This window comes from Poromitra crassiceps (genome assembly GCF_964638095.1).
Source record: "Poromitra crassiceps genome assembly, chromosome: 8".
NCBI lineage: Eukaryota > Metazoa > Chordata > Actinopteri > Beryciformes > Melamphaidae > Poromitra > Poromitra crassiceps.
In genome coordinates this window covers 28,818,449-28,839,272 of record NC_139629.1, presented here as the reverse complement: position 1 = coordinate 28,839,272, position 20,824 = coordinate 28,818,449, and the positions used below count along the sequence as shown (strand labels likewise).

At 44.9% G+C, this 20,824-nt stretch overlaps 1 protein-coding gene across 1 annotated transcript in view; it reads left to right on the top strand.

Moving 5' to 3' along the window:
• lrrtm4l1 (leucine rich repeat transmembrane neuronal 4 like 1) overlaps positions 1-20,824 on the top strand; it is a gene marked incomplete at both ends in the record, with an annotated part of 125,967 nt that overhangs the window by 88,320 nt on the left and 16,823 nt on the right. The window contains one exon of the mRNA XM_083641150.1: positions 4,089-5,710. Within this exon, the coding sequence (XP_083497276.1) occupies positions 4,089-5,710 (1,622 nt within the window). The remainder of the gene's footprint in view (positions 1-4,088; positions 5,711-20,824) is intronic.

The window sequence follows — 20,824 nt, the reverse complement described above, 5'->3', positions numbered from 1 at the left end:
GGCTTTAAGGAGGATCCGGACACAGTCCAGGTGACCGTGGAACACGGCCCAGGTGAGAGGCGTGCAGTTATTCGCATCAGCTAGGTCTACCTGTGCTCCCCGTGTGATCAGGTAGTCCACACAGGCAGCATGACCCCTCCAGGCTGCGAGCACCAGAGGGGTCCACCCATAAAGACACTGCTCATTGATCAGCCTTCTGAAGTGGTCTTCCTGCAGCAGGCTCCTCAGTTTGTCCAGGTCTCCTACCCTGACGGCATCACAGAGCTGCCGGTCAACATGCCCTGCATGAAGAGCCATTGCTTCAGATGTGTCAACTTGCATCTTCCACCACTTATATATGTAGCCTCAGCCAGGAAGGATTTATTACATCACTGATGACATCACAATTGCTCAAGTGACATCACCGATGACATCACAATTTGCCCAAGTGATGTCACTGATAACATCACAATCCTTGAATTATGACATCACTGATGATGTCACAAACAGATGGCATCATGGAGCCGCCTGTCGCCGCTCTCTCTCCCCGTCTCTCATGACTTTGGGTGTGTGAGTGAATTTATGACATCACTGATTATGTCATCAGTGGGATTTATGACATCACTGATGATGTCAGTGGGATTTATGACATCACTGATGATGCCATCAGTGGGACAGACAGACCGACCAACAAACAGACAGAGCCCCAGCTCCCATTTATATACTGATGATGATGATGATTTTGAAAAAATTCAAAGCTACTTTGCCCTCAAACAGCCCTTTCATTTGGCACTACATTCTTTCTCAACTGTGGAACTACTGTATTCCTACGCATAAGCAGCACACTGTGCACTGTATCACGCCGCAGATCAGCTGTGGGCTGATAGCCAGACTGAAATCAACTTTCAATATTCAAAGATGACGCACGCTTGTGTTTTTTTCTGGGCTGTTCAAACAAACAAGTGTCCATCACCATATTGATGTCATCAGCGTCTCCTGCTGAATGATATGGGTCTTATAGCTGTGATGTCATCAGCGTCTCCTGCTGAATGATATGGGTCTTATAGCTGTGATGTCATCAGCGTCTCCTGCTGAATGATATGGGTCTTATAGCTGTGATGTCATCAGCGTCTCCTGCTGAATGATATGGGTCTTATAGCTGTGATGTCATCAGCGTCTTCTGCTGAATGATATGGGTCTTATAGCCGTGGCTCTTTGCACTGAATAGAGACGACACTCGACCCGCAAGGATGAAACTACTCTGCTGTTTACTTTGCACTGACCATTTTTATAAAGAGGATTATGTAAAACCACCGCCAAATACGAAGCATCAGCACTGCTGAACAACCCCCAGGTAAGATAATGCTAAATACCTACAAATGTTACCACGTCACCAGTAGAGAAATGTTTCATTTTGTATATCTGCATATAATTGTATTGTATATCACTGCAGTCAACATTTCTAACACATACCCACACTGTACATCGATTGCATAAGCTGCAGTCAGAGTAAATGGACTGCATTTATATAGCACTTTTATCCAAAGTGTCTATATTTACCCTTTCTCACACACGATACACCGATGGTGGCGGCTATGCGAAATGAAACAGAGAGCGAGAACAAAAACGTAAGCATTTCTTTATTGGTGATGTGGTATCTCGAGTCATTTGTTTGTAGGTATTTAGCACTATCTTACCTGAGGGTTGGGTACCGCAGTGTTGTTCGGCAAGGGTTTATCCTTCTTCTTTGGTGATGGTTTTTTACAGGATCCTCTTCATAGAAATGGTCACTGCAAATATGGAGATGATTGACTTCAGTCTGGCTAGCAGCACTTTCTGACCCCACAGCTGATCTGCAGCATAATACAGTGCACAGTGCACTGCTTATGCATAGGAATACCTAGTTCCACGGTTACAGTTGTGAGAGAATGTATTTGCAAAATGAAAGTTCTGTTCTGTTTGAGGGCAAAGTAAAGCACTGAAAATGGTCAAAATATAGCATACATGTACACTGACATTGATTTGTTTCGGTGGGCCTTCTTTTAGGTGGCTACATCGCATTTTTGCTTGTGAGCCCGTTCACAGAAGCAGAGAGCTCAACTTCCCCCGTCGCTGCTCTCTGCTGCTCCTAACTGGGAGCGCGCCGGCTGCATTCTACTGTGTGTAGGCCACTGGCTATCGATAAGTAGCTGATACAACCCCACGTCCAAAAAATCAGAACTATATCCCTTTAAGCACCTTCTGATATGATCTCATGAGGTATTTCAGAATGTCATAAAATACTTTTCCAATTTCATTTTCTCCTACACTCTGTTTAAAGCTCAAGTAGAGCCATGGCAGCAATTTGGTTTCTTATCCTTATACGGAACAACAGAGTGGATCATAGTCAGGCAGGTGTTAGAAGCAGAGGTGTCAAACTCATTTGACTCCACGGGCCACATGGGACCCCATTTGGTCTCAAGTGGGCCAGTCCAGACAAAGAAAATGAATAAACAACAACACCTCCACATTTTCCTGAGTCTTTCAGTGTTAAACATTAGTCCTACAGATACATTTTCCTGAGTCTTTCAGTGTTAAACATTAGTCCTACAGATACATTTTCCTGAGTCTTTCAGTGTTAAACATTAGTCCTACAGATACATTTTTGAGAACAGGTTTTCACATAAGGTTATCTCAGCTATCATAGGCCTATCATATCAAATCTACTGTCTGTAACTGTGCATTACAATTGACGGCAAATGTGCAATTCCTCTCTATATTCAAGGGTATTGAAAATAATTTTCCTGAAACCTGGTACCTCCTTACCTTCACAAGTGCATCAATATTTAGGTGTGAAATCTCGAGCTTGAAAAATTCGATTAGACTTCTCAGTGCATATTTCACACTTTGCAAAGTCATCCTGTGAGCCGGATTGGACCCTTTGGCGGGCCGGTTCTGGCCCCCAACTAGTTCCTCTGTGTTGTTGATTCATTTGCAAATCTGTCGCCGTTCACAGCAAAACAGCTGTCATAAACGTCTCTGAACATGTACTAGCTGAAGCAGAGCTAAAACACGAGAGCATCCAGGTGCATGATTTGTAAGGGGAGGTAAAAATGCATTTGAAATATACAGTAGCTTTCCACAAAATCTTTCTTAGGCCTTAACCATTCATCCTGGTGCAGCAAATCAGAAATAATGTTCTTAGTTAACTCAGTACTGTGTGGACACTGCAGACAATACATAGCTTCTATATGTTAACTCAGTACTGTGTGGACACTGCAGACAATACATAGCTTCTATATGTTAACTCAGTACTGTGTGGACACTGCAGACAATACATAGCTTCTATATGTTAACTCAGTACTGTGTGGACACTGCAGACAATACATAGCTTCTATACTGTATATTTACCCCTTCACTCTGCCAGGAAAGAAAGAAGAAAAAACACTGTCACTCAGTCTTTGCATGGCCTTCAAGCCGACTGATCACATATAGGTAGGCCTATTGGTAGAGCTCCCTTTTGTCATGAGTCATAGAGCGAAGCTCCTCAAAGTGATCAATGATAAGAAGTGGAGTGGAAGGACAGATGTTGAAGTGGAGTGGAAGGACAGATGTTGAAGTGGAGTGGAAGGACAGATGTTGTTATTGGTGAGAAGATGTTGGAGGCGGTGAATTCTTCTTGAAGTAGAAGTGAGATCAATGTATTCTTTGAATACCCTGATGGTCTTATCTATCTATCTATCTGTTGAAGCTCTTCCTCACCTGCACCAAGTGCTCATCATATCCTTATTGTAATCTTCTATTCTTTGTGAGAGAAAAAAATCACCTTTGTTTCTGAGTTCTTCAGTTAGTTTGGCATTCTTATGATTTAAGCTTCTCACCTCTTCCCGTATGTATGCCTTTGAGTAAGAACTTAAAATGATTCCTCATATTGCAAATCTCTTCCAATAGTTGTGAATCATTTTTGTTTGACAGAGGAGACTGGATTTCCTTCTTATCCAAATAAGTAATACAAATATGTAATTGCAGTATTCTGAATTGGTGTTCACAGCAGAACTTTAATTTCTTTCTTTTCTTTTCTCTCTCTCTCTCTCTCCCTCTCTTTTTCTCTTTCTCTCCTCCTTCTATAGGTCCATTGCTGTGTGATGGACGACTGGCACATCTCCTCTTCCCTCTCCTCCTCCTCTTGCAGGCCCCCCTGTTGTTCAGCTTTGGTGAGCGTACCTGCCCCAACAGCTGCCGCTGTGAGGGGAAGATTGTCCATTGTGAGTCAGCTGGCTTCATAGATGTCCCAGAAAACATCTCAGTGGGCTGCCAGGGTCTCTCAATGCGCTACAATGAGCTGCACACCCTGCTCCCGTATCAATTTGCTCATCTCAACCAGCTCCTCTGGATATACCTGGACCACAATCAGATCTCTGCCCTGGACAGCCGAGCGTTCCAGGGAGTCCGCAGGCTGAAAGAGCTAATATTGAGTTCTAACAAGATCACATCCCTGCACAACGCAACATTCCATGGGATTCCCAACCTTCGCAGTCTGGACTTGTCCTACAACAAATTGGAAGTGCTGCAGCCAGGTCAGTTTCATGGCCTACGGAAGCTGCAGAACCTACACCTACGCTCAAATGGCCTCACCAACATCCCAATCCGAGCGTTCCTGGAATGTCGAAGTTTGGAGTTCCTGGACCTGGGTTACAATCGAATCAAGGCTCTAACACGTACCACCTTCCTGGGGCTGCAGAAGCTGATGGAGCTCCATCTGGAGCACAACCAGTTCTCAAGGATCAACTTTTTTCTGTTTCCACGCTTGGCCAACCTGAGGTCTCTCTACCTGCAGTGGAACCGCATCCGGGTTGTAAACCAGGGCCTTCCATGGACTTGGTACACATTGCAGAAATTGGATCTGTCTGGAAATGAAATCCAGACCCTGGACCCAGCTGTGTTTCACTGCCTGCCTAACCTTCAGATCCTGAACCTGGAATCCAACAAGCTCTCCAATGTGTCTCAGGAGGCTGTGTCAGCATGGATCTCATTGACCTCCATCAGCCTGGCTGGGAACATGTGGGACTGTGGACTGGGCATATGCCCACTCGTGGCCTGGCTGAGGAATTTCCGGGGCAGTAAAGACACCACTATGATCTGCAGCAGCCCAAAGCGTCTTCAAGGAGAGAAGATCATGGAAGCCACAAGGAACCATGGTATTTGTGAGGAATCTGATTACTTTCAGACTGAAACATCCTCACCGACGCCAGAGCTCATTTCTGAAGCGACCCCTGACCCAACCTTTGGCTCTCCATCGCTGTTATCAACCACCACCGTGGGTCCTTTCCCCCCATACAGACCCCAGCCCCTTCCTTACCCCGCTGTCCCTGCAGGCCCCAGAGACCCTGCTCCACGCTCCCCACCCACGCCCAGCAGCCCGTCGGTCACGCCGGCCCCGGAGATGGAGCACATGACTCTTCACAAAGTGGTGGTGGGCAGCGTGGCGCTCTTCTTCACCATGTCCCTCATCCTGACCATCGTCTATGTGATGTGGCGGCGCTACCCGGACGCGGCCCGGTTGCTGCAGCAGAGGTCCATGGTGGGGCGCAAGCGACGCAAAAAGAGTCCGGAGCCCGAGCAGAACCTGAGCTCGCAGCTCCAAGAGTATTACATGAGCTACAACCCTGCTGCTGCCCCGGAGCCAATGGAGGTGCTCGGCAACGGCACAGGCTCCTGCACTTGCACAATCTCTGGCTCCAGGGAGTGTGAGGTATGACCCATCATCGCATCTGCCTAAAAATACTAAAGTCTAATCAAAACACAAAGGAGAGAGAGAGAGGTAAATCCTTTATCAAGCATGCGCCGTCCACAGAGACTTTTGAATCAGAGTTAAGCACCCTTGTCTCTTGGTTTATAACATGCTTGACTTCAAATCTTAGGAGTTTCCAATTATCCAGGGTTTACTCTGAAATTAAACCACAGATTGGAAAATAGAATTCACTGTTGATACCAGGAGCAACGGTTCATAACTTTGCTTCAGGGGACAACATTATTACACTGACGTATTACTGAATTTTCTGTATACTCTGTGGTTAATTTATATGGCTTTATTTACACGTTCAAGAGCAATTATTCAATTAACGTTTCTCTGTTTTGCATCATAATATTTATCTAATTATTTTGTGTATTCATTATGATATATTCTCCTTTTTTTCAAAGCTACATTTTTCATTTTTGCAAAAGCTGTCGATGATAAACCTCAAGAGAGCCGGAATAATTGTGCCATTTTATATGCATCTCACATATCACTCTTCACAGCAGCATGGCATGGCCCACAATGCTTTGCGGTTATCGTCAGATGTGTGACGTGTGTGTGTGTGTGTGTGTGTGTGTGTGTGTGTGTGTGTGTGTGTGTGTGTGTGTGTGTGTGTGTGTGTGTGTGTGTGTGTGTGTGTGTGTGTGTGTGTGTGTGTGTGTGCGCGCGCGCGCGCGTGCGTGTGCGCGCTCCCATTCATGTGCATGCAGGTGTGCCTGTACAGACATGGATACTGAAGCTTTGTGTGGAGTGTCTATAGAACATTTAATATTAGCTGGAATAATTTTTTTACTAATCCAAGCGTGTCTCTTCTACTAACCTACAGTAGGAAGACCTCCCTTCAGGTTCTTGTAAGACAACATCAATTTGTGCACAGCATCAATTCATTAATGCACCCAAAATTGGATAACAGAGTGAGAGGAGTTGCATGTAGTAGGGCTAAATTGAGGATTTTGGGAACACTGTACAGTTCCTTAGTTGTTTGGGGAGATTAAAGGTAATCTAATCTGTACAGAGGCGAGGCAACACGGGTAATCCTAAAGCGTATGATATGACTTAAATGCAGGATCCCCCTGCTGTGATAAAGAGTATCTTTATATAGCAATTACAATCACCCGCCTGACAACTCACAATTGTAGGTTGTGTTCGTTCGGTTGTGCGTGTTGTGTTTGTGCGTGTGTGTGTGTGTGTGTGTGTGTGCTTGCTTGCTTGTGTGTTCACATTCATGTGCATGTACTGTAGTGCTTTGAGGGTATTGTCAGGTGTGTGTGTGTGTGTGTGTGTGTGTGTGTGTGTGTGTGTGTGTGTGTGTGTGTGTGTGTGTGTGGGGGTGTGTTGCAATCTGTGTTGGGGTAATCTGTTTAGAAAGCTTAACTGGAGGGAAAATGAGATCAGAGGAAACCTAAACTAAGAATCTGTAAAATGCTTGCTCTATATAATATGGTACCGTAGGTGGTTAATTGAAACCTTCTGTTTGCAGACTAAATTCATGACGTGCCAAAAGCACTGAACAGAAATGACAGTGAAATAAATAAGGTGTAAGATCACCTCAAATTGTTTTGCCATTCGCCTTCTAATCTGTTAACTCCCATTTAAATCAGTGTTTTAATTGGGGTCAATCAGTGTTCAGTTGCCTCGGTCTACATGGTGCAGCTCCAGCAATTGATCTTAAGCACCAGGCGTTTTTTGAGCTGTGGGGGAAAAAATCCATGACACAATGTCAAATGTCACAATGCTCTCCTATTTTGTATGCCTCTGTCTTTGTTAGCTATATTATGGAAGAAGTAAACACCTATAGCCAGCATTAAAATTCTACTTCTGGCCTAAGCTCCTATTTGTCAGAGAGCATAACTAATGGTTTTTGCACTTTATCAATATTCTATGTCCTTAAATACTGGAACTAATTAAAACCTGTAATATATTGAATTTCAGGAGGCCTACAGTACTGTTTTTTGCTCTCGATATCTTAGCACAGTTCAGTTTAATTTGTATATTATCCGTTCCACTACTACTCCTCACTCATGTACAGCTCCAGTGAGAATGAACTGACAAAGTCTGAACAGGTCAAAAGAAAGTACCCAGCAGGGTTAACAAGGGATTATATATGGAATGATGTTCTCTTTTGGATCAGTCATCACTACTGCACAATGAAGGTCATTTGATTGATAGTATGTGAGTGACTAGGTCAGTTTATTCTACAGTACAGTGCAGGCCACTGGAGTACAAAGCCATGTTCCTGGTAGGGCTGGGCAATATATCAATATTATATTGATGCTGTGACATGAGACTAGATATCATCTTAGATTTTTGCATATCGTAATATATATATACCGTAATATGCATATCGTACGGGGCAGTGGTGGCCCAATGGTTAGAGAAGCGAGCTTGTGACCGGAAGGTCGTCGGTTCAATCCCCGGGACCGGCAGGATAAATCTGGGTGTGGAAAGTGAAAAGGCAGCGCTTGCCCCTCCCTCATTACCACCACCGAGGTGCCCTTAACCCCTAACCGCTCCTACTGGTCAGCTTCCAGGTATGAATGTGTGTGTGAATGTGAACAGGGCGCTCCTGAAAAAGAGAGCATTGCTCTCAGTGAGACTCCCCCTGTATAAATAAAGGTAATATCGTGATATGGCACCCAAAAAAAATCATGGTTTTAAAGGCTACATTACACTAAATTGATGTCATTTTCTGAACTTACCAGACTGTTGTAGCTGTTGTATTTGCCTTTAGCCACTCAAAAATCTTGTCGTCTTAATATTTTGTGAAAGCACCAAGTTACAACTGAACATCTAGCCCATTTCACAGAAAATACCAAGATACTGTACTGTATATCGTATGTATCGCCATTCAGTCTAAACATATCGAGATATAATTTTTGATCCAGCCCTAAGAAGCACTTTGAGCACAGTATCCTGTTAGAAGTATCCATGGTTACACACAGTACACTGTGTGAAGGGATACAGCTGTCAGTAACAACATCATGTTCAAATGATGCTCCTGGGACTAAGTTCAACTTCCTTGTACAGTATATGTATATATTGTATAGCCCTAAATCTCCAGCATGTCTCAGAGGACTTTGTCTAGCTCGATCTAACCAAACAAACTTATATAAAACACAATCTAGTGATTCAGTCTAACCCAGCACCCGAGCCTGCAGACAAGGAAACACTCCCAAGAAAAAAAAACTGAATACTTGGAAGAAATGTTGAGGCGGCTGAGGCAGATAGGGAACTATTCATAGCTGACAGGAGTGGAACCCAGCATGGTCTTCTCCTACTGTAGCCCATGCACTTGGAGGTTTGATGAGTTCTCTGTTGTACGAAGCCCCTCTCTACACACTGCTGTTGCACTGAGCTGTTGCATACTTGTACCCGGCCTGTTGGCTTGAACTAGTCATGCTCCTGTGACCTCTCTCATCAACATGTTTTCTCCCCAAGTACTGCCACTGAGGTTTTATTTTTTTGCACGATTCTTGGTAAACTCTCTAGACACTGTGTAGTGCCCGAAAATAACAGCTTAGCCATTTCTAAATCGGTGCAATTGTTGCGTATGACAACAGTCATACAGTCATACAGTCATACAGTACCACCTACAAAGTTACTTTTTTTCCCCGGAATTTCCACCCACATTTTCTCCCCAATTGTACGTGGGCAATTTTTCCCTGTGCTGCCCCGGTCGCTGCTCCACCCTCTGCCGATCTGGGGAGAGCCGTAGACTAGCACCATGCTTCCTCCAACAGATGCGCACACACATATATATATATATATATATATATATATATATATATATATATATATATATATATGTATTGTATTGATTGGTGGAATTTGTTATGACTCAAAGTGAGTTTGCATGATCATTAAAAACAGTATAGAGATCTGGATTTTGAAAGTGACTAAATTCATGCGTGGGCTATCAGGGTGTAGGTACAATCCTGTGACTGCTTTATTCATTTAGGTCTGCATCTGCCAAGCACTCTCAGTTTGACTGCAGGCTAACCTAGCTACGTAACACAATCAGTTTAGAAGAGAGTGAATCAAACACTCTATAACATCAATATTTTCTCTAGCAATTCTCTTCAACGCAGTGTCTCTCTGTTTATGACCCAAATCTGATCATCTCAAAAACAATCTTCCCGTCCCTTCAAACCACTGATGGGAGTCAGACTCTGCAGGAGTTTGGTCCTTTGCTCATTTCATGCCTTTAATAATTGAGAAGCTGGCGTCGGCCCGCTTGAGTTTGATGGAAGCGCCATCTTGCCGGTGCGGCTGGTCCTGCCTTTCATTATGGCGCGTGCGGTGCCAGGCAGTCCCCAGTGGATGATGGCAACGCCGAGGAACAGCCACCGCAACACATGGTCCCTGCTGTGTCTGGGATCCACTAAGGCAGCATCAAGGCCAGCAGAGAATGTTCTGGTGTCAAAGCCCAGCAATGCGACAGAACTCTCCTTCATGTTTCTGCTTCGGGCTCTCCCCCCTCCCCTCCCAACCCCCCACACCGTATAGTCTACAACAGTGCCTGTCCATCATTTAGTTTGTGGAATATGTGGCCTGGGGGAAGCACAATGATATAATACAAGGGGATAGAAACCGATGAAAATCATGGACTCATTTTTCTTTTCTTTTTTTTTTACTTTTTATTGACAGATTATTATACATTCTTACATTGTATACATTGTAGATATGTACTGCCATAGATTTTTATTTTATTTTTTATAAACAGATAAAAGAAAAGACAAAACCACAACAGCTGCAACAGCAGCAACAAAACAAACAAACAAAAACAAAAACAAAAAAACATAGAGCAGGGAGTCGACTTTTCATTATACATTCATCTTGGATCTAAAAAAATAAAATCTGGCCTAATGGGTGTTATATATTGAACCCAGCATTCCCATCTTGAGGTAAATTGTTCTACTTTATGATTAATAACAGCAGTTAGTCTTTCCATCTTATATATATCCATCGTAATATTCATCCATTCTTTCACTTTAGGGCTTTCCTGTGATAACCACTTCCTGGTGAGAGCTTTTTTACCAGCTACCAGCAATATATTAATCAAATATCTGTCTTCTTTCAACCAGTCTTCCGATATACCGAAATACATTGTTTTACTATCTAGGGGTATTACACATTCGAAAACATCCTGTATAGCTTCGTGAATCTGTTTCCAATAACCCATGATAACAGGGCAGTCCCAAAAGACATGATAGTGATGTGCTATTTGACTTCCACAGTTTCATGGACTCATTTTAAAGGAGATTTACACCCACAAATCATCTGTTCTAATGTTCTAGCAGATGTCTTGCAGTACATGTAATGTAAATACGGTTGAAGTGAGATTTAGCCGTGTACAGTAAGTTTAACGGGGCGGGGAAGAACTGTGTTCCAAATCCAGCATTTTAAACTCTCAATGGCTACAATAATTCTATATAAATGAGAAAATACAGTACATGCGATGTAGGATGTACAGGAAGGCATTTACTAAATTAAGAGATGATTCCTTACAAGCAATCAGAATTGTCTGATGATAATACGTGAAAGTTGAAAACAAAAAGATGGCGTCACCTGCACTACAGCTACAGCCTGTGTGACGTACGTGTCTAAGTATGTCAATTAAGGCTCTCGAATTAAGCTTCCCTCAATCTTACTTTAGTCTTCAGCTCAGACTTTGCTGAGGTGGTGGAACTTGACAGTATCAAAATGAGTGAAAAAGCAACATTTGCACACTCAAATCTGTGCTGACTCAAAGCTTATTTCAACAGGTGAGTGAATGCAGCACTGCAGTATAAAAGGTTGAGACAATATCACTTGATTAGCCAACAACACCTGTGTCTAGTCTAGTGACTAGACATCAAGGGAATAGGGAGTTCTATAGATTTGTATGGATTCCAAGCCAGACACAAGTGTCCACTGAGACAAGAAGCACTAAATATAGAAGGGAGGAAGTGGGTTCTGCAATTTTGGTCACGTTTTTGGTTACACTCGAGGCAATTGTGATGTCCCAGATGATGTAATAGACTTTGTGAGGACATGTCATAGACATTGTGACATCATCGTATATGACATCATCAGTTAATCATTGTTATGACATCATCAGTGATGTCACTTGAGCCTGGTCACTCGAGCAATTATGCTGTCATCAGTGATGCAAAGTTGAGTTCATGCAATTCTTTGTGAAGACCCTCACCGGTAAGCCTTTGTTCACACCTGGCGCTTAACATAAGCAGAACTGAAGCTTGAGGCAGGCTCGAGCTGAGCTGACGCTTAACCGTTCACACAAGAAGCCTTCTCTTTTCCTCAGCGCCTCGCTCGGCGCTCCTTGAACCCGCCCACAACTTCCATTGAGTTCATGCCTGGCAGCTTCACGCTTCACGTTTCACGCTTGGAAAATAGAACTGAATCCTGAATGATGGCTTGAGCGTGCATTGAGAGTGCCTTGAGCAAGGCAAATAGCAAATAATTAAATAAATATATGTCCTGGAATAAATATATACCACAGGGATATTAAAATGTCTGTATTTAAAACAACCCCATGACTAGGGTGGCCATTTCCATGACACCAAAAAAAGGCACTTTGCAACTCACGATACCGTTGCGCACGATAACGATGCTATCACAATACATCGATTCTGCGATACAGGGCTTGAAATTAACACCCGCCAACCCGTCAAATGCGGGTAAAAATCTTTGTTGTGGGTTAGGGTTTGGCTGGTGATGAACCAATTCCAAATATCACTGCATCTGACCCCCCTGGCGAGGCATGGAAGCGCTGTGTAACGACTTGGTTATGCTCGCATGCAGGAGACACAGAGCGCACAGCGCAAACCACCAATTACGGCCAATTGCTTGTTTGTGAGGCTTGAGTCGGCTCCGGATCCATAAGTGACTCTTCCTCGGCTCCATGAGGCTTCATGAAAATCAGTTTTTCTGTCCTCTTGATAGTCAGGCAGCACTGACCTCCGTTGAGCAGCACCAGGCAGTGAGCTCGGAGGAAAGGGTTCAAATCCAGGTTAGAAGAAAAAAAGCACAATGGGGAAATATCGTGCAATAAAATACACAGTGAGATCTTTTCGAAGAACGCTTGTGCTCAATACCCGACTACACAATCTGTATTATTGGAAGGCTACAAAACACGCTGCAATAATGCAAAGAAAGCCTCCCAAGTTCTCAGAGATGGAGCAAGAGACTTCAAAATAAACCTCCCATGCTCCTTTTATAAACCAGTCCATTCCAGCCCTGCAATTTTGTTGTTGTCAAATATACTCTATAGATTCACCTCTCATGAGCCGATAATGCGTTATGAATTGAACCATATAGGTAGTAAACAATTGATTTTGTTTTCAGATGAAATAAATGTTTAACCCATTGATACCTGATGCAGCATTTGTGTGTGTATCCCTTTAAGACGCGGTTTGCGGTCTTAAAGGGATACACACACAAATGAGGGATATACACGCAAATGCTGCATCGGGGTATCAATGGGTTAAAGAAAGTACATGGTGCATTGGTAGTAGCCATGGCATCATAAGTGTAAAGATCATCTTGATGGATTGGACACTGATCTGTGTCACTTATTCTCCCCATAATTCCATGAAATCACACTTTTGGTGAAGCTGCTTTTAGTGCCACATTTCTGTCATCTCTCAGGCATAAATCACTGACACCTCTTCTCCTTCCTAATGGAGCGTATTGTGTGAGGAAATTGTCTGAATGAAAGGGATGGTCACACTTTGAAAAATGTGTTCTCGCTGGTAATAAAATTCCACAAAATGATCATTGATTTTTTTTTGTGGTGGAAATTACATAAAAAGCGTTTATTTTATTTTATTTTGTATAATGAATGCATGACCTCCCTTAGTTGAATCCTTGACATGCCGGCATGTGTAATGACAGCACCACTCTGAGACATGAATACAGATCAGTCTGCTCCATGCTGAGGTATCATACCTTCTGCTCCATGCTGAGGCATCATACCTTCTGCTCCATGCTGAGGCATCATACCTTCTGCTCCATGCTGAGGCCTCATACCTTCTGCTCCATGCTGAGGCCTCATACCTTCTGCTCCATGCTGAGGCATCAGACCTTCTGCTCCATGCTGAGGCATCAGACCTTCTGCTCCATGCTGAGGCATCATACCTTCTGCTCCATGCTGAGGCCTCATACCTTCTGCTCCATGCTGAGGCCTCATACCTTCTGCTCCATGCTGAGGCCTCATACCTTCTGCTCCATGCTGAGGCATCAGACCTTCTGCTCCATGCTGAGGCCTCATACCTTCTGCTCCATGCTGAGGCCTCATACCTTCTGCTCCATGCTGAGGCCTCATACCTTCTGCTCCATGCTGAGGCCTCATACCTTCTGCTCCATGCTGAGGCCTCATACCTTCTGCGGAATAGAAAAAGAGAGGGAATGGCAAATACAGTGTTTAATGTTGTGTTTACCTTCTTTTTTTAGATTATTTTCAATGAGCTTGTAATCCTATATTTACGTGTGTGTGTGTGTGTGTGTGTGTGTGTGTGTGTGTGTGTGTGTGTGTGTGTGTGTGTGTGTGTGTGTGTGTGTGTGTGTTTACATGTCTGTCTGTGGACAGATCTTGTCAGCGCAATAGCGTCAAAACCGATGCAGACACAAAACTTTACACGTGTGTAGTTGACATCAAAATTAAGGCCAAACCCTCATTCCCCACCCCCCCTACACACACACACACACACACACACACACACACACACACACACACACACACACACACACACGCACACACATAAATAAATCAAACTTCACACCCCTGGCCCACGTTTGTTTTAAATCGGGGGCATCACGGCTGGTATGATCTCTGCAAGATGCTCTCTAGTTTGTTTGAAAATAATTGGTCACAATTGCGCTGAATCAGGGTGTTCTCTCTATACAGCGGTTTACAAGGTTGAATTGAAATGAAGCCACGCAGCCTTTAACCCATTCATACCTGATGCAGCATTTGCATGTATATCCCTCATTTGTGTGTGTATCCCTTACGCGGTTCGCGGTCTTAAAGGGATACACACACAAATGCTGCATCAGGTATCAATGGGTTAAACAAGGGAAGCGGGAAAAGGGACTGTGGGTGGATGGAAAAAGCTTTCATGGCACGTTCACAGAACAGGAGGAAAAATGCGTGTCAGCCGGGGGTGGTGATTGCCTCCTTGTGTGTGACAGAGAAGAAAAGAGAGAAAATGCCAATTCACTCTCTCTGCTCTTTCCTGAAGCACTCCCTGTCTCTATGAGATAGTTGTGTCTCTACACTTCCTCCCCTGCAGACGGCTTTGAAGAGAGGAGCATGTCACACAGCCAGCCACCGCCCTGCGTCTGCATCTCCCCATGGCTCATTTCCCCACCAAGTCCCGTTCCACTTGACAGCCATTCTTCTGAAAACCATTTAGGAGAACACTTTCATTCGCCGCTGCCTCTCCGTTTACCTCGTCCGTTCTGAGGAGCCGGTAATCGCGTACATGTACGCCACCGAGGGAGCTCAATGAGCGGGGCTTCACATTCTAGATACCAATTCAGCCATTCGTTTAATAATGTGAGCATCATCAAATTCTCCTGGCCTTACCTCTATTGAAGTCGTCATTTTCAGCGATCAGGCCGAGATAGAGTTTTAAAAGATGGGCTCATTAAAAGCGCTCCTGCGGTTGATGAAGTGGTTCCAAAACTTGCAGTCCTTAAACTCGAGGTGCATGTGCCCTGAAAGGAAGCAGCAACAATGCAGATCTCCCGCCACGATCAAGGAAAGAGATATGAATGATAACAGAAGTCTAATGAGCGTCAGATGAATCAATATGAATGATAACGGGGACTAATGAGCGTGAGATGAACGTTCCTCACTGATGGGCTCAGTGCTTTTTACCATTTGGATTTAGAGAAATGAAAAGCTTTTCATTCAGCACGTGGTGGTGGTGGTGGTGGTGGTGGTGGTGGTGGTGGTGGTGGTGGTGGTGGTGGTGGTGGTGGTGGTGGCTCGTGTGTGAAAGGGGCCTCTGAGGATGGGCAGAGTGATGGTGAAAACGCAGGCCAAAGCCCCCACGGGGAGGTGTCTATTTTCACCTCTTCACTGTCTCGGTGGTCTCATTTCATGCCCTCTTCCCTGGATTGCTGGTTCATCTCCGCGCAGATGTTGTGGTGGATGTTCTGCTGATACAGTATGTTGTAAATATGGCTTCTTCTTCTCTCTTTCTTTTCTTTTTTTTACCCCAGGCATGGACTTTCTCCCCATCCCAAACACACACACACACACCTACACACACGCACGCACGCACACGCACACGCGCACACACACACACACACACACACACACACACACACACACACTCATGACAATGAGGAGTGTATTAATAGCAGCATGTGGAGCCTTGCTTGCTCCTGAAGTGAGGACAAATGGGGATCACAAGGGCCGTAGCTAGCTATGAGGACGGGGAGGTCCGGACCTCCCCTAATATTTCAGCCTGCCAAAAAAAAAAAAAAATTTTTTTTTTTTTTTTTTTTTTTTTTTGCAGGCCAGGCCAGGCCACTCACTGAACAGCAGGCCAGGCGCCGCCTACTGGTTTACTAGTGGTTTTATTACTTTATTCAGGTTTAAAGTGGGTGCATCTCATTGTAAAATTGGACTTGGCCCAAATTGGGCTTCAAACGGCCCAAATCAGGCTTCAAACGGCCCAAATATGGCTTTAAACGACCCAAATAGGGCTTCAAACGGCCCAAATCTGGCTTCAAACGGCCCAAATTGGGCTTCAAACGGCCCAAATTGAGCTTCAAACGCTGAATAATGACATCACAACAGTATAATCCTAATGTTGATTTAAAATGATATATTACTCTAAATATGGCTTAAAAAGGGGGGAAAAAAACCTCAATTTTTTTAACGGGCGCCGCCGAATCCGCCTCCCCTTGCTGGACCTCCCCTATTTCGGAACCCTGGCTACGGCCCTGATCACAACAAAAGACACTGGATGTCTGCCTTTGTGTGTGTGTGTGTGTGTGTGTGCGTGTGCTCGTGCGTGCTTGTGCGTGCGTGTGTGCGTGCTCGTGCGTGCGTGTGTGTGTGTGCTCGTGCGTGCGTGTGTGTGTGTGTGCTCGTGCGTGCGTGCGTGTGTGTGTGTGTGCTCGTGCGTGCGTGCGTGTGTGCGTGCTCGTGCGTGCGTGTGTGTGTGTGCTCGTGCGTGCGTGCGTGTGTGTGTGTGCGTCTGCTCGTGTGTGCGTGCGTGCTTGTGCGTGCGTGTGTGTGTGTGCGTGCGTGTGTGTGTGTGTGTGTGTGTGCTCGTGCGTGCGTGTGTGTGTGTGCGTGTGCTCGTGTGTGCGTGCGTGCTTGTGTGTGTGTGTGTGTGTGTGCGTGCGTGTGTGTGTGTGTGTGTGTGCTCGTGCGTGCGTGCGTGTGTGTGCGTGCGTGCTCGTGTGTGAATGAGTGTGCGTGCGTGCTCTTGCGTGTGTACGTGCGTGTGTGTGTGTGTGCGTGCGTGCGTGCGTGTGTGTGTGTGCGTGCGTGCTCGTGTGTGAATGAGTGTGCGTGCGTGCTCTTGCGTGTGTACGTGCGTGCTCGTGTGTGAATGAGTGTGTGTGCATGCTCTTGCGTGTGTACGTGCGTGCTCGTGTAGTATATGTCAGAGGAAAACGGGGGGAAAGGCTCAGCGGCACCTTATATAAAAGCTCCGCCCCCTCCATTGGCCTAAATTGAATTTAGTAATCTTCTACCTGCCCCTCTTTCCCTCTGCCTGCAGGCGTTGGCAGCAGCTCTGCATCCTTAGATAACAGCAGCACCGACCCACCCACCTTCACTCCTTGTCTCATAGTGCACAAACATCTTACTCTACTCTCATCTCATAACTACAAAGCTCTCTCTCTCACACACACACACACACACACACACACACACACACACACACACACACACACAGAATGTAAAGAAACTATCACTATCATGGCATTGCTAACATGAATAGCATAGCAACCCCCATTCCCCTGTCGCCGACAGAAATGAGGACTTGAGTCGACACTTTCAAGTGTCGGCGAGCAGTGTCTGCTACCTGGTGAAATGTCTAGTGTCGCTGACTACGTCATAGTATCGCACAAGTCTGATTGGCTATATAGACGGCACGCGCTTGACTTCCTTGTTGTTCCCAGAGAGAGAGGATGTGAGCTGTGTGGTTCTGTGCTGTTTATATGCGGCTGCAGCCAAGTATGTTACATCTTGCCTCTGAGGTTTTTTCACTGTGCATTTCGTTCCCTCTGCAGCTGCTAAAGCGTTCGAGTGTCACGTGACCGTTGAACCGAGGCGAACGTCTTCTGAAGTATAAATGCAACACCATGAGCGACACTTTCTTTTTTGTCTGCGACCATGTGCTGAGCGACACTTTATAATAAGTATAAATTAAGCTTTACTATGCACATTCATATAATGTGCACACAAGCAATAGTGAAGGCGTAACATTTTTTGAGCATATTGACATTGCCAGAGCACATCCACACACACTGATAGCATCAAGCCGTTTGTCTTATTAAATCTGGAGTCTATTCCTGTTCATCTGCTTTGCTGTTTGCCATTTTAATGACTATCTGTGAGCAGCGAGGGAGGTCAGTTCAGCTTAGGCAATGTGTGAAAAGCAGCCTGCAGGAAATCAATGTGTGAAAAGCAGCCTGCAGGAAATCAATGTGTGAAAAGCAGCCTGCAGGAAATCAATGTGTGAAAAGCAGCCTGCAGGAAATCAATGTGTGAAAAGCAGCCTGCAGGAAATCAATGTGTGAAAAGCAGCCTGCAGGAAATCAATGTGTGAAAAGCAGCCTGCAGGAAATCAGCTGGAATTGAAAGTAGGAAGCAGAAGGAGGCTATTTATATCATGATGATGAGGTACATGTACGAGGATAACGTTCAACAGGGGGAGACATTTTGGGCAGTTGCTCAAGCAGGAGGAGAAAAAAAGGGCCACCCCATCATAAATATGTATAAACAAGACACAGAGTCCAGCAACGGCGTGGAAGCCATGCTGCTGTTAGATGCAATGTGAATGCGGGGGACTCTGTAGTTGGCTCGTTGGTAGACGATCTCTTCACTTCCATGGTGACAGACAGCTTCAAGTCCAGCTGAAACGGCATGATGAGAGTCCAGTATCTAACGTCCGTATCGTGATGACGTATATATCGGTGTATGACACGCTGTACAGACAAACCCTGTTCTAGACGGCTGAGCCACAGTCTGTGGCCACGCTGTAACATCTTTTTAAATAACACAGAGTAGCACATGTTTCTTACATATTTATTTATGTATGTTGATAGTCAACAGATTCCTACAAAGGTGCCGTATGGATTCACACAGAGACGGTGGTCTTTGGCGCAGTCACTAATTTTACATTTATCCCAAGGACAGGCGACAACAAAGACAACAATGCCTCAACATTGTGCAGGCTTGAGTGGCCTATGAAATGAATGACGATTCAAAATCAACACAGCTTTACACAAAATTGAAAAAGGCTGTTTTCTGAATAAATAAAGTAATAAACCAACCAATCTACCCTCCAAACTACAAAGTAGGCCTGTGTTCAGTTGCAACAATTAGACCTCCTGTGTACTAAGGTGAAGGGAGCCTGGTCTTCTACAGTACCTGCTCTATTTGTAAAACAGCTTGAGATAACTGTTGTTATGATTTGGTGCTATATAAATATAAAATTGATTGGTTGGTTGGTTGGTTGGTTGATTGATTGATTGATTGATTGAGGCAGGCACCACAGTAGGTAGCCTATATTGAGTGCTCTTTGCCTTCTCTGATGCACCTCCAATTTTCCTCAAACTTCTCCTCAGACCTCATTGTTTGCAATGTGTGAAGCATCCATGACCTTGTAGGCAGTGGAGTGTAGAGAATCTGATACTAGAGCAGTGACTTGGAACACTGGGGTGGTGATTTACTGTATTCACCTTATTCACCACGCCCACTTTTTCTCTCTTCCGCGTTCGACGCAACGTATTTGTTCTTCCGGTTCAGCGCTAGTTGGCGGCCATTTTCAAAATAAAACGTCAGTATGAATGAAGTTTGGCAACATTCCGAATTAAGCTACACTGCGGCCGACTTCAGTTACATGTTCATAACGTTACTGCTGCGAGGAGCCGATGGCTGTTACCCGGTCGGCATTTAACGTTAGTTACAAAAGCACGTCGACAGTGTTTTCTCACTGCCAGTAGCCTACAGTAGGGTTTGACAGATAGCTAGTCTGACCAGTGTCAGCACAGTCAGCGCTCCCGGTCCTCGCTGCTCGTTAAGGATTTCCAATAGGCGTTATTCTGATAAACTGGTCACATATATGTTACGTTCTCACCCGACAAATATTAAAACTTTAAAACAGTTTGGTTTTTTTTTGCTTGAAAACGGCTTTTTGGCAAGTCTAAATGACTGCGGTAGGCGTACTCTACTTCCGTGTTTAAAACCGGAAAGACGATTTACGAAATGACGTCATGCAGAAGCGTCCTTGTATGGGCAAAGAATAAGGTGAATAGGCAGAGAATAAAGATGATCGCATTTCTTTACATCATAGCATCCCTTGCATCAGGTTAGGTGGATCACTTCCAGATGTCATCAAGGGTGATATCTGAAGGGTCTTCAGTGCTGTCTCTCTCTGCAAGCCCCTCGGGTATCTGACAGCTTCTTGTGTGTGTTAGATCTTCAGTGCTGTCTCTCTCTGCAAGCCCCTCGGGTATCTGACAGCTTCTTGTGTGTGTTAGATCTTCAGTGCTGTCTCTCTCTGCAAGCCCCTCGGGTATCCGACAGCTTCTTGTGTGTGTTAGATCTTCAGTGCTGTCTCTCTCTGCAAGCCCCTCGGGTATCTGACAGCTTCTTGACCTCCACGTAGGTGGAGTTCACGTGTGTGTTAGGTGGATCGCTTTCAGATGTCATCCTTCTCCACAAGGTGGACGAATGTCACAAAATGCTTGTTAGACTTTGAGGCTTCCACCAGGACCAGGTTCAGAGGGCCTTCTCATTCTGGCGTGAAAGACCTTCATACTTGCCACTCATGTTGGCCGCTCCATCGTCGCCTTGGCCACACATCTTCCTCA